This window comes from Saccoglossus kowalevskii, chromosome 9 (genome assembly GCF_978046115.1).
Source record: "Saccoglossus kowalevskii chromosome 9, keSacKowa6.1, whole genome shotgun sequence".
In the NCBI taxonomy this organism is placed as follows: Eukaryota; Metazoa; Hemichordata; class Enteropneusta; family Harrimaniidae; genus Saccoglossus; species Saccoglossus kowalevskii.
In genome coordinates this window covers 20322932-20347434 of record NC_140649.1, presented here as the reverse complement: position 1 = coordinate 20347434, position 24503 = coordinate 20322932, and the positions used below count along the sequence as shown (strand labels likewise).

The 24503-nt window shown below is 37.2% G+C and overlaps 3 protein-coding genes across 3 annotated transcripts; all 3 read right to left on the bottom strand.

The window, feature by feature from the left end:
- Positions 1-2093: 2093 nt before the first annotated feature.
- LOC146738955 (uncharacterized) lies at positions 2094-3934 on the bottom strand. The gene is made up of 3 exons (XM_085503985.1): positions 3803-3934; positions 3558-3654; positions 2094-2430 (listed from the first exon to the last, which is right to left on the bottom strand). The coding sequence occupies exons 1-3, from the start codon at positions 3932-3934 to the stop codon at positions 2111-2113; spliced, it is 549 nt and encodes a 182-aa protein (XP_085360111.1). The 3' UTR covers positions 2094-2110.
- Positions 3935-7738: 3804 nt separating this feature from the next.
- LOC100371355 (uncharacterized) lies at positions 7739-12295 on the bottom strand. The gene is made up of 7 exons (XM_085503767.1): positions 12246-12295; positions 11553-11631; positions 10905-11345; positions 10036-10220; positions 9607-9781; positions 8776-8883; positions 7739-8663 (listed from the first exon to the last, which is right to left on the bottom strand). Exons 2-7 carry the CDS (start codon positions 11617-11619, stop codon positions 8590-8592), a joined length of 1050 nt encoding a protein of 349 aa, XP_085359893.1. The 5' UTR covers positions 11620-11631; positions 12246-12295; the 3' UTR covers positions 7739-8589.
- A 3134-nt stretch (positions 12296-15429) lies between these two features.
- On the bottom strand, positions 15430-22616 carry LOC144347221 (uncharacterized). The gene is made up of 10 exons (XM_078007344.2): positions 22478-22616; positions 21297-21489; positions 20592-20715; positions 20289-20486; positions 19689-19884; positions 19341-19488; positions 18071-18297; positions 17666-17802; positions 17177-17365; positions 15430-16089 (listed from the first exon to the last, which is right to left on the bottom strand). The coding sequence occupies exons 1-10, from the start codon at positions 22614-22616 to the stop codon at positions 15430-15432; spliced, it is 2211 nt and encodes a 736-aa protein (XP_077863470.2).
- Positions 22617-24503: the final 1887 nt, after the last annotated feature.

Here is a 24503-nt window from a genome sequence, read left to right as displayed (position 1 = left end):
GACAATGCACAGAATGGCAAAAAAAAAAAAAAAAAAAAAACATCACGCAAACGTATAGATATTCACGGTTTCTTCACACGCAGGTTGTTTACGTTGAAACAAACTCTCATCATGAGTTCACGTTCAACCTGAAAATGTATCTGTGCATAGGTGTCATTCCAAATAGGAAACAGTTACTTATTAACTATTTTTATCAAAAAAAACAACATAGACACAGAAATCAGCAGCCAAAACTGCAATACTAAAATTAATTACCAATTAATTTATTTATTAAGAGAATAAATTGTATTTTATTATTTTTTCTGACTTATACCTCTCGTATAAGCGCTAAGAAATTTGATCGAAGTACGTGGCTAAACAGTTTGCATAATGTGATATTCGTGCCAGCTTACCCTTCATGGGGATACTACACACAGCCAGACTATCAAAACCTGTCTGACATTTTCAACCAATCATGACATTTAACACTTTTGCAGCCTTTTAATCTGTCTTGTATGCTGCGCCCTCTGGCGACGAAGCGCTTTTATGACGTGAGTGGATGTAACCGATTTATTGCACTAAATCGATTTTGTTAGATCTGCGGTCGACCGTCAATAAAACAGTAGTATATTGTAGAGGTTTACTGTATTGTGGGGGGCGAACGATAGCGGGATTTAAAAAAAATCCAATTAGATGTACCACTGGATTGATACTATGAAAAGTCATGGTCATGCGTGGATATGTGGTTCAAGTGACCCGTGCAATACTGACACAACTGAAGACAAACATTCTGAACTCTGACAATTAGGATAGCCAATCATTTGATTTACCTTTCACCATCTGGATGCACACGTAGCCGTCGTCATAACAACCATCGGAAGGCATAGTAACTGAGATGGAAAGATTGCCCATACTAACAGTGTCCCATGGATTGAAAGTTAACGCATCATCCGATGACACACCAACGTTTCCGGACTCCAGGCACAAGGACATGTCACCGTCGTCCGCACTACATAGGTACACCTCCAGTGAAAAACTTGCTGGTGTTATTGTGAAAGCGTCTTCATCCCCTGTCCCACCGGAATTTAATATTTCAAGATCAGCGCCGACCACATGGGGCGAGTCGCTGGCAGCATATGTTAGCTCTGGTGGACCAGTGACAACCAATGCTTTTAGACTCGGTTCTGAAAATATAATAGGATTTATTATATAGAATAAGGCATTTTAATTTGTAATGTAATGATGCGAATCGATGTAATGTAATGTAATGTAATGTAACTGGTACGCTGATGCGAAGCGATGTGGTGCGATGCAATGTGACCTTGGGGGCAGTTGATACATAGCTGGGTAGGGAAGTGCCCCTGAGTGCTCAAAAGTGTGACCATTTTTAGACCTGGATAGTGGCAAAATCTATACCCATATTTATACCAAAGTACCATTTCTGTCATCACTGTTTATTCCAAATAAAACAGTTACCGTATTTGCTCTATTAGAAGAGCATCTCCAATAGAAGCCCATGTTGCATTGCATGTTGATTTATTACTTATTTATCATTTACATAAGAGCATATTTATTACCGATATTTATACCTATCTTGACCAGAAATAAGACCGATACTTATACCTAAAATTCAAAAAAAAACAGACCCATTTCAGGGGCACGTCCCCATTAGGCAAGTTCTATGTATCTATCCATGTTATATGTATCCCCCCTCCCGGGGATGTGACATGTGACAATGGATGTGATACAATTTGATGTGGTGCCATGCGATGTGATCTGACGCGATGCTACGTTTGTTTTGATGTTATACGATGCGATTTGATGTGACGTGACGTTGTATAGCGTGATGTGACATAATGCCATGCAATAGTATTGGACTGGTCTTAGGCATTATTCTTGATGTAGGACGAAGCCAAAAACAAAGTGTTGTATTACCCCGAGAGAATACAACCATTTCAAGAATTTCAATCAAATTTGGCCGCCAGTGAAGAAACGCTTTCGAAAGTGTCGTTCTTCCTGTTATCGTCTGCTACAATTTAAATGTTCCGAATGTTATGACATCAGAGGTCAGTAATATACTAAACGACATCAGAGGCGAGAAATACGCAGGGGAGGTCAATAGTAATATTTATTAAACGATCAGGTGACCACTTTTGATCAATAACATTGACATTGAATAATAATAATAGTATATACCAGGCGGACAATTCGTTTTCCCTGCAGCAGACACTCCATCTGAACCAGAGGACACGAACTTGAGACACTTATAATCGTTTGCGGAGTTGCTGTCAATGTATGTGGCATCACCATCTTTAACAATAGCCACACAGAAGTGACTATAGGTGGCGCACTTGTCAGCAGGGTAGGTTAGGGAAGCTGTCCAGCTATCGTACGTAATCGCTGAATCCGCACCAACAGGTATTGCGTTCGCCCGGTTGCTATCTTCCGTTCCTATATCAAACGAGTTCAGTGAAATTGGATTCAACATGTCAACGCTCTCAGCCAGATAGAACGAAATATTGTAGTGATATCCCGACGAAGCCACCCCCAAATCATCCGGTCCCTGGTTAGCGATTTTAATGCTCAGAGTAGGGGGTATAGTAGCCTTACAAGTTGGCGTAGGTGGCGCCCTGGATCCCCACCATCGCAGCAGTTCAGGGCGCCACCTACGCCAACTTGTCAGGCTAGGGGTATAGGTGCTGACGTTGCAATGACTGTGCTACTGTCAACGACGTACGATGGTGGTGCCAATGAAAAACTCACCGAAAAAACGTATAAATCTAAAAATAAAATGAATGAAAACTTGTTTAAACATATATGTATGCTTATATGACCCAGGTTGCAACATCTATAGATCTGACCCGAATCATGGACCCGAATACTTATTTCCTATAAATGGCGCCCTCTGGTGACAGGATGCTACTTTGACCTAATGGTTGACACGAAACCGGTCAAAGCACCGATATAATTTTATTCTGTAGTCGTCCATCAATGAGGATTATGTTTTGTAATAAAAATGCACTATATTTTTGATTTCGAACTATTTGTCATTTTGACAGAAGCGTTCTGCCACTAGAGGGCGCGATTTAGAAGAAAGATTTTTTGCCAATTTCAGGGGACGTCTAAATTTTTGCCCGGTAACACTATAATGTTTTTCATGTTTTTTTTTTCATTCTCATGAAATGGGCCTACATTTTTAAGTATGCAGAAACTAATATTGAGTTTGAACCCTTTTTATGCTCTGGGTGCCTTGAATTGCATGCCAGTAGGCGTTCTCATAGTTAGTTTCCCGTGGTAATATCTCGGGTGGCATATGAGATCAAAGTGCCGACCGACAACTCAGCATTTGCCACAATCGGGACGCGTATACACTTACCACTGCAATTTGATTGGCTGAAACTTCTACATCGCCGCGTTCGTGATCAAAATTAAATCACAGCTAAATCACATGATTTAAGTGATAATCAGTATCCCGTACTTTTAAATCATGAGTCATTTACTCATTTCTCTGTGTTATCAAATTGTCGAACATCTTTGAGTTACACTGAGAATTAAGAACCGGCCGGGGCCTTACGTACCTGCATCGACGGCTTGTGTGACCACGAATGACTGCGTGACTACAAATCCAAGGAACAGCGAGGGGTACAATGCGATGTTATATTTGCTACGATCCATCTGTAGAAAAAAATACATGAGTTGAAATAAAACTGTAGTTGGTCCGATAACATGATTAGCAACTTATACAGTGATGGTATATGCGTAATTACCAAATTTACGCATTTGGTTGTATTGCTTATTGAAGCAAAATACAATAAATATTCACCAAGCTGCCTTCACAGCAATCCACTGCTCTCTGCGAGTTGAGTACTATGACTACATATCGTGTACGAGAGACAGAAACAGTGTATATGGTTGTACGCTCTCTCCCACTGGATGCCGTCCCCCAACTAGGCATGCCTCGTGGTTGTCTACTAACTGGGGTCGGATGTAATAGATGCTGAGCGGACACACTTATACTTCTTCTCATATCATTTAAAAATAATCTCATAATCTGCCTATGGCATTACGTAACTATAAGTATATATAGCATACTGACTCGAATTCTGTGTAATATTGTGGTAGCTGAATCAAAACGACCCGGGGCCATTACATGTAAATGACCACGCCATACTTTAAAAGGTTACAGATATCACATGTATTGTACTAGTATTCTGGAGATGTTTGTTTCGTTTGATTAAACTCATTTGTTTAGAGATGCAGGTTCGTGGGCACTTTGGGGCATTTTTTTTTTGCTTTTTTGCTTTTTATTATCCAAAAAGTCTTAGCTATGGACTGTTGAAATTTTGTAGAATTGTGAATAGTGGAACATGCTCAAAAAACGATTTTAAAATATAGATAACAGGTGCAAACATTATCTCTTTTGAATGATTGGCAAGATTTAGCAAGGCTGTACATAAATAATAAAAAAAAACATGGTGAAAAAAAAGAAATGACGGGATCTCCATATTATGCACTGTATTTAACTTTTTACAAAACGATAATACATTTAAATTTGAAACTGTAACAGCCATTTTAATTATGAGCATTAGCAAACTTCTTACTGAGTGAATTGTTATGCAGATTAGCAATTATCTCAGCTTCTTTTTAGTGCATATTCCAGAACTTTTAAAAAAATAGCTCCTAGACGCTTTGACCTTTTGTTTTGAAATTTTCACAAATGATTGACAATGTGTTTATCTTCAAAACGCCGTCGGGGCGTTGGTTTTAGTTGAATAGTGATACACAGCCATCGTACAGACAACTAGCCTTGGTGTTAATTTATGCATAAACTTGAAGTAGTGAAATTTGAGCTGCTGCCCTACAAAATTGACAACTGGTAAACAGTTTTCAAGGCGGCACTTTCTTCATAGTAAACAGATGTACCCATAAACCAATTTTTACAGGAAACAGAAGCATGGTTTAGAAGCTAATTTTTTTAATTTATTAAATCACTTTTTACCAAAAAAGCACATTTTTGTGCATATTTCAAACTACAGTGTCCATAAAAATAAAACACTAACAAAACTTTAAAATTCATACAATGGGCTTTCCGAAAATATATAGTTTTGTGGACAGGGGAGGTCATCTGGGTTTCCTAATTAACTAATTAAAATACTTGTCAGGTAAACTGCATCTCTACCTTAAGGTAGCGAGACTATAATTTGTGTTGAAAATCACCATTTTCATATTTATTTATTAATTGATGAAATGCACTATGAACTTTCAAATAATAAAGTCAACATAACATAGAATGTCATGTAAGTCGGTTAAATGTAGATTTTCTGAAGGGGAGCAAGGCAGCCTCAGTAGTGTTTGCCAAAATCTACAACACAGGTATAATTATTATTGTATGCAACCCCATTGTGGCTATTATTTGTTCTACAAATTTAAAGTAATTTGGGAAATATTTTGCCCTCTAATATTCGACCAAATCCACCCCAATTTATTAATGATTCACCTCTTAAACTAAATTATTATATATCTATGCTGGTTGAGTGCTCTGGGCTAGTCACAATTCGCGTTAGTGAGTATGATAAACAATCGCTCATACCACAGTCCATGTATATAGAGACTGTGCTCAAAGTCAAGTTCTCTCAGCAACATCTGAACTCATCAAATAAATATACATGTAATCCGACCACTATGCTTGTTGTGATAGGGGGTCTATACTCACCTTATAATTTCCACTAGTATTAACTGCGCAGTAAACACAATACTAGACTTGTCGTTTCTACTTCGAGCTTTGTTTCTGAAATCGAACCCCGACAACGGCGGATTTTACGTATTGTTGCATTGCACAGCAAGGGGGTCTTTGTTCGATATGATAATGCATGAAAACATGTGACGGAGAAATTAAATAAGTTACACAATACGAGGTGAGGTTAAGTTAAGTAAATACGTCTAAGACATGGAACAGGCTTGTAGAACTTACGTACGAAGGTAGTTAGAATGTTAGTTATTTTTTTTTACCTGAAATGGTTTTCTTTCACAGATGTACTATTATCGATAATTTGTTTGTTGAATCGAACCGAGTTTACGCATTTTAATTTGTCTACAGGATTGTATGTTGTTACGATGTGCCCAAACCATACATAGTTAAGACATTTCGTGGTGAATCTCAGAACCAAAAACTTGCTAAAGTATCATCGTGTTCATATGACAATGCATGGTCCAAATTTATAACGGTATTACCCATTAACACTCCATTATATACATAGCTTACTCGTCGATCCCTGTTTAACGATGTTAATAATAATTGGATTGCGTCTCACGACGTCGCCGAGTTTAATTTTAAATCTAAATACAACGGTTGAACTCAAACAAATAGAATATAGCGTGGTTTTACTCAAGTTGCTACAATATGTGACCAGTTATCTACCATTTAGAATGTCTCGCTAACTCATTGAGTTTTGCCATAAGTAGGCCGACTGTCAGAGTCGTGCACATTTCAATTAAACGGGGAGAACCATACAATAGTCTATCAAGCCCCTCGGGGACTGGTTTAACACGTAGACAAAGTGATTCGAGTGTAAATAAAACATTTCAAACATGGTAATTGATAGCGCCTATAGTAAAGTATTGTACTGTATTGAGGACCTTATATATATATATATATATAACCAAAGTATTTTCATATGGTATGAGGATTGACGGTGATGTTTTTACTTTTTAAACCCATCCCAAAGGAATCTTTACATTAAGTTTTTGTACCTATCTCTAATGAGTCACAAATAGGAAATCGGAAAAGCGTATGTCTTAGGTTCAGTTTATTTTTTTATATTATTTGCACGATGTTTCCATGCCAACGTATTTATTAACCAATGACACGTGACCTTCTGTACACAATATAGTACGGCACATCCTCTGAAATTCAACACAACTTTTCTCGAATTACGAGACCGCCATGATAAGCTATGCTGGTGCACGTACCCATATTGTGATGCAGTACATAAAGGCATGACTTATATATTGTGTGAGAATTTGACAATGATTTAGCGGTGTTGTTTTGGCAAACCTTTTGGTTTTTGCGCCGTATGCCATTTTGTTTCTGCCTTATGAAACGAATTCAGCCAGAAAAATTATCATCTCATGTTTCACAAATACCGAAAACCAAGAAATTGAATGAATGTTGAAACAGTATTTTTTTATATGGGACTTGGAGTGGACTAGATTCCTTGACGTTTTGGGGGTTATCCAGTCAAAGAAATTGTGGTTCTATGTGATGGTATGTACATTATCAATCACAGTGACTGTACATTCGTACTATTGTTTCAATTTTCATCAAATTAACATATATTGTTCAGCTTATTATAAATCATATTTCAGTTTAATCCTATATATGTCGTATCGATTCTCATCGGCATTATAACTCGAAATATTTTCCGCTGCACTCCAAACTTACTCTGGCAAAATACACCGACAAGACCTCAGTATTTGGGAGCTATCATGATTTGTGTATTCTTGAGTAAACGTAGTGAATGCAAATATCCAATCAGCGCTTGTTTTGGAACAAGGGAATTGGATTTATTGACCACTTGTAAGAGAAGCGGTTTGATTGGTGCATTTAGATACTTAGTACGACAGTGTATCGGTAAAATGGTAACCGCCAGGTATCGCATAGTTGCAAGGGTTTCACGACGATAGACATGTCAAACAATACTGTTAAACAAAACTAGTTTTTCGACTATTACATTGCATCTTTAATAAAAGGAATAACAAATTTTAGACTACAGTATATTTTATTTCATTGTGTATAACAAAATGAAAAAAAAACATATAGCAAACTTTGAAACAGCTATGCCAGTGAAGAGAGAACATACATGGACAGTGTTAACTACATTTTAACTACGTGGAGTCAAGAACTTTTCCTGCATTACGCTTATCACAATAGTTAGTTAGTTTCTTGTTTTAGTTCATCAGAAAATATTTTTTGACGGAGAGGGTAGGTTTATGATGAGCAGTACGATTTGTTGTAAACGATGGGCAACAAACTTAATAAGCCTGGTCCCACACATCGAAATATACAGGGTTAGGTAGAATAATCAGCTGCTATTTAATATCGATATTTATAAGTTAGTGAGCTCGTTAAATTTATATATATACCGCTATATACTAACAAAGAATGTGAAAATAAACAATTCTGATTACAATGGTGAACCCAAATGTCTTTCAGGTCAATATTTTGACTCATCCTACATTGTCTCGGTGTGCAGAATATCCGGTTTCTAAGTTCATTGTGACTGTCCACGTAGTATAAAAGGAATACGTTCGAAAGGACAATACAATATATCAAAACTACATACTAGTATGCAGAGCATCCGTAAAACCGACAAACTACTGCCTCCGATACCACGGAAGGTTTTTAATCGAAACAAATTGCATATACATTATGATTATATTTCCACGTGTATACTAGATAGAATAGCACAAACATTACTTATTATAATAAGTTAAAACAAGCAATTATCGTCTTCGAGTAACTATTGTTCAAATATTCAAGCCAAGACGTTATTGAAATTATTAAGAGACTAATTCGCAACGTATTGGTGGATCTTCTGATGCTTAGTTGAGTTACAGGTATATGTATAGTTTCCATATCCATGGTAACAACACTGTCAAATAGTAACTTGTAGAGGGCGTGCCCCCTGAAACAAAATACATTATACGAAATGTAACATAGTTGTTAAGTGCGTCGCTTCAATTCACATTAATATGTACGTTGTTTATTGAATTCCATGTTGGAACATACGAGTTTACCTTTGCATGTCAATACTCCTGGATCGTTGGTGGCGTCGTCTGAAACGTCAAACTTGACACATTTCGCGTTGTTGCCTGTCTCGAATTCACCGAAGGCGGCGTCAGTTCCTTACAAAATACAGGTGTCATTATTAGTGAGAACAAAGTTGAACTACTCAATTTCGGACAAGAGATCTTGAAACAATTTGAAACTGAACTTCTTGTGTAGAGCCAAGAATTCAACAGATATAATAATTGCCCTCATTGTTCCACAGTTGCCATATACCAAATTGACACACAATTAGGATATAGATATTTTGTCAAAAGCAATCAAAAGTACTTCATTTAAGCAGGAATTTCAAGATCATGTTATTTATTTCGTGCAACACTCTTAGTAGTGGCAAACATTTTGGTTTTCGCGCCGTCTGCCATATTGTATATATATATATAAATGCTCCCATGTTTCACAAATACTGAAAACCAAAAAATTGAATGAATGTTTTTTAAACAGTATTTTTGGATATGAGACTTGGAGTAGACTAGATTCCTTGCCGTTTCAGGGGCTATCTAGTTATATAAATTGCATTCCTCCATATAAATAACACAATTCAGAGACACAATATAAACTATGTGCTGGCAGTGTTGTATTTACCTATTTTGTAGTATAATATTAATTTATGTCATGGACGGAGGCCCTCGAATTTGAACTATATTTGTATATATAAACTCATCTTTTCATCCGACTTTTAAAACTCTCTTAATTTTGTATTTAACTATCTAACTACGTTACTATTTTAATCAACAGTGCGTTTCATCTATTCACTACTCGTCAAAAAGACTAACTACACTTACCAGGAGTAACAACGAGACAGAAGTATATCAATTCCTGACAGCGCTCATCGGACTCCGGTGCAATCAGCGTAGCGCTCAGATCGGTGATCGAGAGCGAGGCGTCCTGAGATATGCCTCCATTAGCATTCACAGCTTGTGATTGGTCCATGGTGAAGTTCACCATTGTAACGTTGTCCTGGAAATCAAATAAGAACCAATCAAACAATTAATCGCATTGAATTGTACGTGATTTCCTGTGATACTCAGTGTGCTCGTAGTACGATGTTAATTGTGACTGACATGGACGAGCAACGCCGAAATTTTCTTCACGGAATCATCAACATCATCAAATAATTCACCTAAAGAATATGCCAACTCTAATATATTCGAAGCTTAGTTATTTTCTATCCAGCACCAGAGATTGTAACACATTATCGTCATTTTATTTACCTTGTTTAAATCATCGTCGCTTGACAAAACAATTTCGAAGAAGAAGTTTTCCTTTAGGGCAGGCGCAGTGTCAATGTCACTGCCGTAATTGATAAGAGAAACAGTCAACTTGATATCAACACTACTATGTTGGATGTACTCCACCGTTGAGGGCGATGTTATGGTGAAACTCTCCACGGCAATATCTGGAGAAACAAAGTGGAACGTTGAAACTGAGTTTGTTTTCGTATTTGAGGCACGTCGACAAGATTATGTGTAAGCTTTACTCTCATTGGATACCCAAAACTAACCGTTCAACCAATCAGGGCTTTCTCCTTGACTGTGGTTGTTCAAAATTCGATGGTACACGTACATAAGTGAATGGTGAAACGTGTATTTTTTATTACACTAAACGTGAATTTTAATAAACGTGAATGGAATCAGTAATCACAAACGACATCAGTATTTTACAACGAATGTGATTTAACATGACAGTGATTCAGTTATTTTTTAATTAAAGTATTTATTTTATTATCACGTGTGCGCCAGCAAGTATATTCATGTACCCCAAGGGGAAAATATCATACTTCTAAATATTGTTTATTTCGAAAAACTGTACTCCTGAAGGGACTACTTTGTTTGCTCGCAGACCTCATTTGCATATGGGTTGTGGAAATACCGATTTTGATTTATGGGACGAATCAAAATAAACTGAAGTACATATGTAATAATACGTGTTACACTTGTATAATTATACTATTACGCAACGGAACGGTTTCGATGCAGTGAAATACTACACAATGTGTCCGGTAACGAAACTCTGTGCTTCAAATCATGTATAATAGATATGTCATTTCATCACCCTCACGTCTTCTAATATATATACCTACCTGGACAGTTTGTAGCCCCAGCATACGAGTCGATATCCCCATTTGCCATGCGCAGACACTTTACGTCATTGCTGGCAGTGTTGTCTACGTATAAGGATGGCAGTATGCCAGCACATATGTAGCTGGCTGCCCCACACTGCGTTTTAGGGTAACTGAAACCGATCGATGTTGTCAAAGTGACGTCACCATTCTGGAGAAGTTCTGCCGAAATGTTTGTGGTATGATCAGAAACTGTGTGCAGATCATAAAGATGGTCCGTCTGATCGGCGTCTGTTAGGTATAACGTGATATTAAAGGGTGGATCACCATTGTCGACTCCGAGATTATCTCCGTTATTGGTTATTTTGAAACTGAAATGTGTGTCAATTTCAGTGTCCACGAGAAACGAGACAGACCCAGTCGAATACGGGCGGACCACTCTAAACGACGAGAACTCCAGATCTAAAACAAAAACAACAAAAAACGTATCACATATGTCAGAGACAAAGAAAATGTGGGAATTGTGTTAATTGGTTACTTCTATGCAGAAGAGTTGGTAAAGTACAGTATTAAATAGATACTTCTCTAAATTAAAATTTCAGGCCATGTGAAAATTAAGTACATAAAATTACATTAATAATCCGAATTTAAAAAGCGTTCGATGTTTACCTGTAGTCACGCTGGTCGCCCAGTCTTGGAATGACGTCACAAATAAAATGATTAGAAAGGACTGCATGTTTAAATTTACCTGGTGAATGAAATAAATCTGACTATTGAACTTACTAAAAAAACATAAATTACATAAATTGAAAAGAGAATTGTCATTTCAACGGTGCTGTAATACAACATGATTGTATTTGATAGGGAATATATTACAATTTCTTAATAACCAGTACACATCTTTGTGTTTACTGTATTTGACCGAACAAAATGTTGGGACATTTTCACCACACTGAACCAATGCATTGCTCTTAACTTAACAAGTTCATGATATATCATTAGATAATATTTGGTTATCTCGTTGTCCTATTAAATATGTAAATTTCTAGCTATTATCTTCTTCAGTAGGATGTTATGCCGTTTTCGTGGAAGACATTACCACAGTCAGGGAAGTACATGTATGGTGGTCTGTTTTAATTGTAGCCAACTACCTTAAGTCTAAACATGCCTAAAACGTATGTACATCATTACAATAAAGGGTACATATATAACCGTGACAACCTAGCGCAGCTTGCAAATGACGACGGTGATGTCGTCGTAAATGTTGCCTCAAAGCCCAATGTCAGGACATGCTCAATATGTAAATAAACGTGCAAGTACACAGGGTGGGCATCCAAACTGAGTACAATTAGGTGGACTCACCGCTGAATTTAGTGCTATATCCTTAAACGCACCACACACATATTTCGCGACCAATCCCCAGTACAACAGTGTACGTAAACTTAGAGGCATGGGAACGTTTAGGTCACTACACGCCATGAGTAAAGTTAATGGCCAATGTATCGCGTATAGTGAATTCCATAATTGGCAAAGACGTACGCAAGTATGACAACAAACACCTGTTGCGTTCGTCGTGTCTACTTGGTACCATTGGTTACATTGGTTTGCTGTACCCGTTTTCGAGACTCAACTCGGTCATTGATCATAAGCCCTGTCCCGATTTAAATAGCATCTCACCTATGCGTAGCGGTATACAACTGAGTTATAATTCAAAACAGAACCTGTACATACAATGTATAAACTTGTCGGACGCCCTCAACCACATCATTCTCATACTCTTTCAACCCTACTACGGGACAAACCATTATTTGTGCCGAGGTGACTAGAATAAAAGTGCTGAATGTATACGTATTGAAAAAAGTTGCCGTTATTTGGTAATTTTAAGGTCTGGCAATTATAAAAGAACGACTCATTCCTTAGAAATATATAATTGGACATGAATATTTTGCATCAATAACGTGACATGGTGGAAATACTCGTCATTCACATATGCAACGACTTTTAAAGTTTTCCACTGAGCATGCGCATGTCTGACACACCTTATCACACCGTGACGTAGTCCATATGTAAATGTTATTGGCTGCATAATAAATATGCCACTGATATGCGCATGAATGTCTATCAGCACAGTGATCGTTACAGCGAAACGAGAAATGTATAATTAGTCAGTTTTATAATGCCTTCGGAGAAAAAAATGCGTGAAAAAAAAATATTGAACAGTACTCCACTGGAAGCTGCCAGGCTAGAAGTTGTCGACATGTTGCGAGATAAGGGTGAAAAAGTTTACTTATCATTAGCGTCTAGATCTTGTCTTTTTTGTGTAGTTTGCAAGACTAGTTGATGGTTGATTATTTGAGGTAAGTTAAACAGGGTCGCGGACAGGAAGTTACACATCGCCGCACCGTAACTGAGGTCAGCAACTCATTTGCATAAAACATCAACAGTGACTTGTCAATCAAAGAGCAACGTAAACAAACTTTCGGAACTTTTAATCACATACGCGTGCCTCGATTCCCTATATTTTAAAATCCATTTTTGGGCATGTTCCAGAATTGACAATGTTCCGAAATTTCAACACAATCTAGCCAAGACTGTCTGGGTGAGAAAAAAAAAATCACTCCGAGTGCCCACGAACCACAGTCAGCTGGCGCACACGTGATAATAAAATAAATACGATAATTAATATATCATCATCTTGAATGACGCATAAAACTAAATAAGAGACAAGTTGTGAAACGCATTTTTCAGATTCACCCCAACGGACCGTATTTTTGTGAAAGATTGGTATTTTTGTCCTGATTTGTAGGAATCTGAAAAACGCGTTTCACAACTTGTCTCTTATTTAGTTTCATGCGTCATTCAAGATGGCGGCCCCCATATAGTAAATATCGTATTTATTTTATTATTACGTGTGCGCCAGCTGACTGTGCCACGAACATGCCTCTATACCTTAATAATACAATTGATAGAAAACAGCGCAATTGTTTCACCTCCGGATGAAAAAGATATGCTCATAGAATTGAAATAGAGAAGCACCTAAAATTTTAATGTGAAACACTCTTTATTTACATTGATTCATAAATATAACTATAAATACGGTTTACTTTGAATCAACCTGACAACATACAAAACTAAACTAAAATGTGTTTATTTTACATGTACTGCATTACAAATGATAAAGGTTAAAAACGACTCCTATTTGTTCACAATGCATGTTTGCCGTAGTTCATTACCTAAAACACCGTGGCACTCACGAGAGAGAATTACAAATTATTATTGTGGTGTGAAACCTATATGTAATGAGATGGGTAGTGGGTAGGTTCCAATTTTGGGACAACTATTTGTCCGTTTCAGACTTCATTGCTTATTATATTTAAGTGTTATTCCAGAATAGAATTATTAGAATATCTTATAATCGGTAAAATGTCCAGTTTATCCTGAGTATATTTTATTCACACTGGTGGTTGTAGGTATTTATATGTTACAAAATGTCACGGTAAATAAACGGAATAAACACCATGAATACAGCAGTGCTCCGCAATCAGTGCCCGATACATGTAGATAACATACATGGCCCGGGACAGTGTATGATCGATAAATTCAAGTAACATTTACTCGAATTACAGCTAACTTGGTGGGCGGTAGTTGTCGTGCAATGTCGCGCTCGATTTGGATCAATTGCGACGTATACTATGCGCGTAAAATGCATTAAAACTCGAAAGCACGCTGCCTGACGACCGCTTCATTTCGCTGCCAGTGTTGTATATTTCACGGTTTCTTATTAAAGCGAGAGTGCAGTATTGTCCCAACCATGCTGCCAAGATGAAACAACGATGAAGATGACTTGCAATTGGAACTCGCTGACTTGGTATTTCCCGATTTGATGTCTTCGTTTTCAAGATGGCTCCAATCCACGTCATACAAGTACTGACAAAGAAAATAACAGAACAGTTTTTAACGTAACATCGGTTACTACAGAAACACATTGCGCTACTATGTAATACACCTGGCTTTCTGTTTTTTGTTGTTTTTTTACCGACAAATTTGTACAGCCTCGTTCGCAGCTAATGTTATACAAGCATAAAAATCGACATCTAAATATGTTTCATCAGCCTTACCAGATAATTGGCTAATTTTAAAGCGGGAGGGTCGTCACCTGCGCACGCGCGGAAATTGAGTCCCCCGCTTTACATAGCTTGTAATAGGATAGCGGGGTTTCGGTACAGATTACGATGTATATCCCCCAGTCAGCTGTTCCTAATATAGCCTCGAACGAGGACAAGAAGGTACAACAAACAGTGAAGTACATGTAGTGTATTAGATATTTCATTAAAACCATATATACAATAAATACCTGGGTTGGGTCTTCTGTGTATTCCCTGTTTTCTATTGCATTTATCATGTAGTTCATCTTACAAACGTTGAGCAGAATTATATTGGGACTTTTCCCAGTTGTCTCCCTGCAAATATAAACAGTAATATCCCCATTACAATATCCCTTGTGCGTATATCCAACGCGATATATTGTCACTGAACTTGGAATCTGTTAATCGGATTTATACCTGATATCTGCCTTTATTGAGAGTAACAGAGCTACCGCGGACTTATACAACCCCATCACTGTTCTTCTTGGTATACGCGGCACTGTGTATTGCCCACACTCTCTCCTGATATCTAGTATTGTTTTCGGGATCCCCGGATCTTGAAGCAGGTCTTTCCATATCAAGCTAGTACAGCTGACTTCGTAAGGCACTAGGTGAAAGTACGTCGGTTTATTTGGCAGCTGTGAAATAAGTATCGGGAAAAGAACAGGCGACCCGGGACTGTTACGGTGCCTGAACAACGCGACGTGGAACTCTTCGCATTGACTTCGAGAGCGGACGTAACTGGCGGAAATCAGGCACACGACTTTTCCTGCCGTCTCCAGTACGCTCAGTTGCGTATGGTCCGAAGATACGGAATCGTTGATGACTAGTTCTGGCGAATAGTGTTTCAACATCGCCGATAAAAGTTTGGCGTATTTGGAATCGGATTTTGCAAAGCTGATAGCAATGTCACATTTCGATTCGCCGTAGAACCAGCTGCGACTTTGCGGCGTAGAAGTACTGACCGACATTTCACTTGTCTTCAAGTCACCGTATTTCTGTACGTAAGTCAGTGCCTGATAACGGTCAGCTAACGCATCGACGTCCATGGCTGCATCGCCCTATAGTACAGAAATAAAATGAATTACAAATTGTAGAACACCATGATAACAATGCAGAGAAATGATTTGATTTGATTTTGATATACTAGTCACCTACAACCTAATAATATGTTATTCAATAGTAATAACTGTCCTAACTATATAAACACTACTGCGCATGCGTTGGTATATTCGCGTGAATACCGTATAGAATATTCATCTTCGAAATATAGTTTTTGGTATTTGTGTGTTCCCTGATATCCGTCTGACCTTCAGAGATCTTCTCTGCATATTAATTCCAAGGATGTTGTGAATTTTACTCGGCTTCGTGGTATGCTAAACCAGTTTGATGAGGGTGGAAGCTTAAAGATGCGCATGCGCACTCCAACACTCTGTTCCCTGTTCTCATCTTTCTGACTTAACCCGGGTTCTCTTCTTCGATAATTACTACGCGCTCAAATCATGACACTAGCTTAGGTTTCATTTCGCGCATGATTAATAGTATCGTTCAACCTCATATTCCAATCATTTTATCATCACCTCTCGAAGAATATAATTTTTTAGGTGTTTAGTTTACTGAGTATATTAAAGCGGGGGAAGTCCACTGTGCATTACAAGCAGTTAACAAGTTTCAAGTAATCGTCAAATTCATCGTAACTGATTTTTGTCTGAGATGATTGGCTATATCAAATGTAAAGCGCTGATTTGCATATCAGGACACGCCATTTTTTATGAGTCCCCGCAAATGCGTTAGGGAACTCTAAAAATGGCGGCGGAATAAAGATTGGTACCTAATCATTTTCGATCTATTGAATGTTAAAACTACATGAAGTAAGTACGTTATGTGGAGAATAACGCAGCTGTGATAACGTTTTCCATGAGTCGCCACTTAATAATCACCCGCCATATAATCACCCTTCTCTAAAAAGTGCCGCTGGCTTACTATGTGCTTGCAATATGGGGAACTTTCGCTCATCCCCTATGTAAGACACTTAGTTATCCGACAAAGTATTACTTCTTATTTCGAATGGAAATGGAATCAACCTCTGTAAAAATATTCAAAATGACGGCTTATGTCAGAAGCTTATATCTCCAGATAAAAACTTACAGTTGGTTTTCTGAGCAAAGGTAAGACACAGTCACAATGGCGGCGTATCGTAGCAACGACATGACGAGATAACTCTTCGAGATTCCTCTGCGTTATATTCCTATAATCCAGCATTGGTACTTTTGTAAACTCCAATGGCGGGTCTGTGAGGTCATCAATACATAGCGGGATTAGATGATGTTCGTCGCACTAGAACGATAGAAAAACTATTTATTGTAGATAGTCTTTAGATATACATGCAATCATACAATGACTACCATCTATAGCATGGTATAATGTCTCTAGCCATACAGTACCTAGAACACTACTCACTCATCTTCTTACCTTAGAGTAATGTTTAGCTAATGCTAAGTTATATTCTTCTTGACAAACTGGTGATTGTAGGTAGTCTATAGATATACATGCAATCATACAATGACTACCATCTATAGCATGGTATAATGTCTCTTGCCATACAGTACCTAGAACACTACTCACTCATCTTCTTACCTTAGAGTAATGTTTAGCTAATGCTAAGTTATATTCTTCTTGACAAACTGGTGATTGTAGATAGTCTTTAGATATACATGCAATCATACAATGACTACCATCTATAGCATGGTATAATGTCTCTTGCCAAGCAGTACCTGGTGCAGAAGATACCAAGGCTATGTTAAAACGATGGGATATTGAAAGAACCACGCCTTCTAGCGACGTGGCGCGTCTATTGCGTAGATAGAATAAGAAAGTTTGTACACTACAACGATATTATTTTAATCTTTAGTCGCCTTTCAGTAAGAAACATAGTTTTGATGACGTCACAGAAATGCGCTGTCACAGGAGGGCGCGACTTTTGTTTGGGATGACGAAGTCGGAAATGGTCTAAAATTATGACGACTAGGTTATATTACTCACCAGTTTTGAGCTCCTGTGCATCAAAAAATATTCTCAAGTCTGGTTTGAGTGAGACTAACGCGTCAAGAAAGACCGACGCCTTCCTTGTGTTCCGATGTGAGTACGAAATGAACACATCGTACTTGAATGATGAGTGGCATGTATAAGACGTATTGGTGGACGTTATGACTAGTAAATTAGCGGATAGATTTTTACACGCTGTCTGTATTTTCTTTACATCATGGTTCCTGAATAAATTAATAATGAAATGTATTAATTATATCAATTATTTAATTAATTAAGACGGATGCACGGGTGGACAGACGGACAAACAGACAGACGCACACACACACATGGCGCACATACATAGTTCGCATGATTAGTGCAATATTTGGATTGAAAGCAAGACACCACATTAGTTGTGGTAATACTAGTACCATTCACTGCCCTTCAATCTATGCTTTCCGAGGTATGCGAGATTTCACGGATACAAATTGAACGTTGACCGTACACTTGATCGGTTCAGTGAAATCAAGTTATTAGGTAATACATCTCACTTGGAGAGATATTGACTTTGACGGTTAAAGCGGGAATTGAATCCCAAGCAATGATAACAACACACGCTAAAAACTCAAAAGTTTATGTGTAGACGCTTGTTTGTAAACAATGACACGCTATGGCCATCTGACGCATGCGCAGGCGACGACTCCCCCGCTTGAATAATATAATCGACCAATGATCCAACTTCACGGTAATGCCATGTTCACACGAATCACCAATATTTGCAATATTTGGATTGAAAGCAAGACACCACATTAGTTGTGGTAATACTAGTACCATTCACTGCCCTTCAATCTATGCTTTCCGAGGTATGCGAGATTTCACGGATACAAATTGAACGTTGACCGTACACTTGATCGGTTCAGTGAAATCAAGTTATTAGGTAATACATCTCACTTGGAGAGATATTGACTTTGACGGTTAAAGCGGGAATTGAATCCCAAGCAATGATAACAACACACGCTAAAAACTCAAAAGTTTATGTGTAGACGCTTGTTTGTAAACAATGACACGCTATGGCCATCTGACGCATGCGCAGGCGACGACTCCCCCGCTTGAATAATATAATCGACCAATGATCCAACTTCACGGTAATGCCATGTTCATACGAATCACCAGATAAAATTATAACCCTGACCGACTGTCGTTTCTAGGCGTTTTCGTCACAGATCTCAAAAAGCGCATCGAGTCTCTAGGATATACAATAATCAGTCACCTGCAGTCAACGTACTGTACAAGTTCCATGTAGACTGGCATGGTTACCACGCTCTCCACATAGAATGGCGCCAGTACGTCTCTCTTTGACTTTCTGTTATGGCACAGTGCTATGTTATATTGCTCCATACACCTCGTCGACTCCATGTAAGCTGGACTTAAAACTTAGTGGAGAATAACAACAAATAAATTAAAAACAAGAGAAACCGCTTGGAAATATGACGCGCAATATATTGACTAGCGTTCGTACGTAGCACCGGAAAGAAAAAAATACCTTCTTCTCAAAATTAAAATAATAACGACGATTACTAGTTTGTGCATCAGAGTATATTGAGAAAGAACAATCTTAAATATTCAATATTACCCGCTATGACTCTTGTACTTTTCCGAATATTTTGGTAGAATATTTCGTGCCAGACTTCTTCATCGCCAATATCTTCGGTTTCTTCAAATATTTTGATCTTATCATTTTCTTTCCGGAGACACTGTCTTATTTTACCCGCCGTTGAAACGTCTTTTTCGTGGTATGATAAGCATACGTCGTATTCTAAAGTGACTTCCTACATTAAAATAATACGATCCTTTCACCTTTATAAATATTTATGAATATCATAATTCAAACTAAAACGAGAGGTTTCTATTGGTTGAATAACGTTTTCAAATGACACACTAGTGGCGCACTACGCTCGTTGATTGGTTGTTTGGCTTCAACTGCCATTGAAATTCATGAATATTTATAAATATAAAGAGAACGCGTTGCTGTGTTCTCTCATGAGACAACCTACGCTGTGAATAATGAATTCGATATTTTGAAGCGCTTATCTTGTAAATAAAACACGTTTTTATCACGTGAACTTTGCTATGAACAGTTTTGTGTGACACAAGGGACTCGTATCAACACGGCGACGGCGATGCCGCTTAAACAAAATAGCAACACGTCGCCTCAATTGAGGATTAAATTTACCTTTGCTATGAACAGTTTTGTGTCGTACTTCTCTTTCAACTCAGCGAAAACAACACAGACATTACGATACTGTTCCCTGCCACTTTTTAGCTCATCCTCAGTGCACACGACAACTTTCAGTAGTTTTAGTGGCAAACCTGCCTTGATCCAATGAATTGAGCCCTCAACCACATTTTTCAGAACCATATCTAGAGATCCCTGCAAAAAAATGTAATTTTTATTTTCGTTCATGACATTGTGGAATTAGGATGAGCTTTCTGGTGGATGCTTTGTTCCATTGACTTAACGAATACACAACTTTACCTTGTTTCCTAACATGCCGGTTAATGGGATTATAACACTGCCGTTGGGGTTATTCAGTACAGATACCAAACAACGAAACATACCCCTCACGTACTCCGCCGGTTCAAACAACTCGTGAACTACCCTTGGAAGTGAAACACATGATCGGTCAACGTGGTGAATTTTACAATACAATACAGTACGATACAATACAAAACAACTCTATTGTGAAGTATACGACTTGTTGTCCGGGTACATCATCCATGATTATACAGTCTCGTTCGTAGACAGCCGTGCAATAATCAATAAAATGATCGTCCTCCAAAAATGCATATATCACACCACTGCATGGCAGATAAATGTTTGCTTTTGAAATTATGAAAAGTTTTATTAGTTTGTGTAAATGTTATTCGTAGTTTGTGAATATTTGTGATCATTACTCAATTCAAAAAATAGAAAATGAACTACATTTTTTCATAGAATGCCCACCTCGCAAATATTTGACGACAGTAAAGTTCCCCATTGAAATTATAAAACAAAAACAATCTCCAAAAACACATTCATTTATTGCAAACACAGATAAAAATATTATCTAATCTTTAGGAGAATTTATATAAAATGCCTTCTTAGGTAGAAATGAAAAACATGATAAGAAACGAATCTTATTCAAAATTATTATTATTAGTTATGTTCTAAAATTCCGGTCATACATAGTAAAATATTTACCTTTTAATTTCACAGCATACCAGTCTTCTGAATTTGTATCGTTCACTTAGTGGTTTGGACCACCACCAGCTGTGATTTTTACTCAGCTCCTCTTCTCTGTCACGTGACACGCTATCCATACCAAGTTTGGAACGCAACAGATTCAGCGACCGTGCTATTGAATTGACGATAGGGGGCAGGCTTCCCTGACTATCTAAATGATGGGAAAACGACGACATTTGAAATACGAATTGTACAATTATTATAGGATACATTTAATACGATAATAATAATAATAATAATAATAATAATAATAATAATAATAATAATAATAATAATAATAATAATAATTACTGTGTCATATTTCTAAACTTAATGTGTCAACCATTTGGTAGTATATATGCCTCTATTTTCATTCATTAAGCTTGCTGTTGACGATGTATAGCTCAAATACAAATCGCGGAAAAGCAACATTCACATGATTCCGTATAAACAAACTCCGGGCTGTTTAGTTTAGTTTTACAAAGTTTGTATAATAAGCTTTCAGAAAATATATAACATGTTGGACATATAATACCATCTTCATTGTCTAATTACTCAATTAAAAAGCAAGCCAAATAAACTGCATCTCTACCTTAAATAGTTTATTTCACATATACTTTGTCCCCAATGTAGTGTCTAAGTAAGTAGTCTATTTGTATTTATTTAACCTAGTACAGATTGTGTCGGGTCATCACATGTACGTCACTACGTGAATACTATGTACCTATGCACCAACGTAAACATGTTCAAAGTCCGAGTGTTGGATGGGTTCGGTGGTGTGGAATGGGTTCGGTGGTGTGCGGGGATGAGTCCGAACTTATGTCACGTCAAAATAATATATATATCAGATTTTATAACTACATACTTCCCATAATTTAAACCATTATGATTCAGTAACGAAATAGAAATAAACCACCAATATTTAAGGGAACGAGTGACCTATTTTCCGTAGTTGTCCCTCTTAATGGAAATACGCACTAGCGGTTGTAGTATTTCATAGCCTAGAACGCTCGAAAACGGACCATCTGTCTAAACAATGAAAATACGCATAAACACGTTATGATTGAATTCAGTTACACTGGATTTTCTTTCATACAAAGCGTCGGTTCAATTTGTAGAGGGAAACACCCTGACGGACCACCGCTGTATTGTTATCTTACCATTGAACGACGGTAACATCATTATGTCAACGGCGTCTTCTTTTTTAAGTTTCGTGATATCACCGAAGCACAGTTCGATCTTGCACTCGCCGGACTCTGTAAACACAGCTATGGTGTCTTCGACAATTATCCCTGCCATGGCCAGTGCAAACCCGGTGTGCCTTTGAACTCACAGTCGCGTTAAAGACACACCTACACCTATTTAGCATAGACACACTCACATATATATTCACCCCTTGCTAGAAAATTAACACAGACCAAAAGCGCAATGTATGACGTCATTGTTTTTACAAGCTTGTTTTACATCCGGGAACTTGCAAGGAACGTTACCTGCTGGCGTACTGATTTAGTTATGACTGCACAAAATATGTGAAACGTATAGTCACTGTTTGTATGCAAACTTTCGTGACGATGTACTCGGAAATAATGAGTGGTGCCACTCATATTTAGACGGTTTGTATGTATTTATGATTAGGTAGTTTATAAAATAAATAAGACAAGTTCTAAATTAATTTTAAATATATTAAGTATAGGTGTTAATGTTGCCATAGAGATCGATTTATGACAGTTTTTGTGTATATTTCTATAATAATATTACTGAATTTATGTATTTAAATTAAGATGACGTTCAACACATTTTATTTAAGTATTGAATGTATAGTATTAATCTATCTACGGCAATTATTTTTTGATTTATTTCTGTTCCAACTTAAGTTTGTTGTATAATCTTCTGAGAATATATATTATATTGTATATATTACTAGTATGTTTTCCCCGGGAAGGTGTTCTATGTTCTTCGTGTAATTAGGTGTTCGTATTTAAGGGATTTTTCCACACAATAACGACGAATTCGGCCGAATTTTGTTATAGGCTGGCTTAATATTATCCCAATGTATCGTATTTCTGTGAAAGATTGGTATTTTTGTCCAGATTTGTAGAATGCTGAAAAACGCGTTTCACAACTTGTCTCTTATTTAGTTTTATGCTGCATTCAATTCAAGATGGCGGCCCCCATATAGTAAATATCGTATTTATTTTATTATCACGTGTGCGCCAGCTGACTGTGTGTGGATGGGTACAAAATGGGCAGCTAGAAGAACTATGTAATACAGCTGAGAAACGTGAATTACCGGTTGGAAAAGAAGATTTTTTCCAAAAAGATATTATATAGTACTGTCCAATCTGATTAAAACGTGATGTATTGTACAGCGTGAATTTTTACTATATATTTTCATTGTTTTGTAATTTATTATTATTACGTACATCTTAACTTGAATTACTTCATCTATCGCCACGCTTTCACAATTAGTAAAACCGACAGCAAATTAATAATAAATTAATAAAATAAAATAAAAGAAAATGTATAATAAGAAAAATATTTATACACATATTTGAAAAAAATATAAATAAATAAAGATCAAACTAAGATCTTATTTTAATCAGATTGTAGTACTGTCGTGCGTTTTTCGCGGAGTAAATATGACCCTGACATATTTTTTAACTTCCAAAACACCCCCCTAAATACGAAAGTATTATACTCAATGATAATTTACGTGCTCGTTTTTCATGCTTAGACAGAACAGTGTGAACATTTTCAGAGGCTGATACTTTTATTTGAGCGCATATTTTACGCGGAAAGCTGAAAACACGGATGAGATGTGTACGGCGACGCTGCAGGTTTGGAACATTCGAAATCTGTCATACCTTCCGGTTTGTTGAAACCCAGGTCAAGCAGAATGCGCAAGCGCATAAACGCTATCAATTTGGGAATCGTATGACTTTTACAACACAACATGCAGTCCACATTGTATAACAAATCTTAAAAATATGTTGTGACGTAGACTTTTGATAAATGATAGTATCAATATTGAAATGTGCAAATATTTAAGTCAAACTGATAAACAGTGTTTTATTGTAAATGCATTAAATGCAAATTTATGAAAACACAGTGAATATGCTGAAAACATCAAAATTGTATGCATAATTAATGAATCTACAGATATCAGTGGGTCAATGCATGTACACA

Coding starts and splice junctions, on each gene's coding strand:
- LOC146738955 (XM_085503985.1), bottom strand. CDS start 3,934: ATGCCTAGTTGGGGGACGGCATCCAGTGGGAGAGAGCGTACAACCATA. Junction 3,655..3,802: donor ATTGCTGTGAAGGCAGCTTG/GTGAATATTTAT, acceptor TTTTTTCTACAG/ATGGATCGTAGCAAATATAA. Junction 2,431..3,557: donor CACACAAGCCGTCGATGCAG/GTACGTAAGGCC, acceptor CGTTTGATATAG/GAACGGAAGATAGCAACCGG.
- LOC144347221 (XM_078007344.2), bottom strand. CDS start 22,616: ATGGCAGGGATAATTGTCGAAGACACCATAGCTGTGTTTACAGAGTCC. Junction 20,487..20,591: donor CCGGCATGTTAGGAAACAAG/GTAAAGTTGTGT, acceptor ATTTTTTTGCAG/GGATCTCTAGATATGGTTCT. Junction 19,885..20,288: donor CAAAACTGTTCATAGCAAAG/GTAAATTTAATC, acceptor ATTTTAATGTAG/GAAGTCACTTTAGAATACGA.
- LOC100371355 (XM_085503767.1), bottom strand. CDS start 11,619: ATGCAGTCCTTTCTAATCATTTTATTTGTGACGTCATTCCAAGACTGG. Junction 10,221..10,904: donor TGGGGCTACAAACTGTCCAG/GTAGGTATATAT, acceptor TTGTTTCTCCAG/ATATTGCCGTGGAGAGTTTC. Junction 9,782..10,035: donor GCGACGATGATTTAAACAAG/GTAAATAAAATG, acceptor TTTGATTTCCAG/GACAACGTTACAATGGTGAA.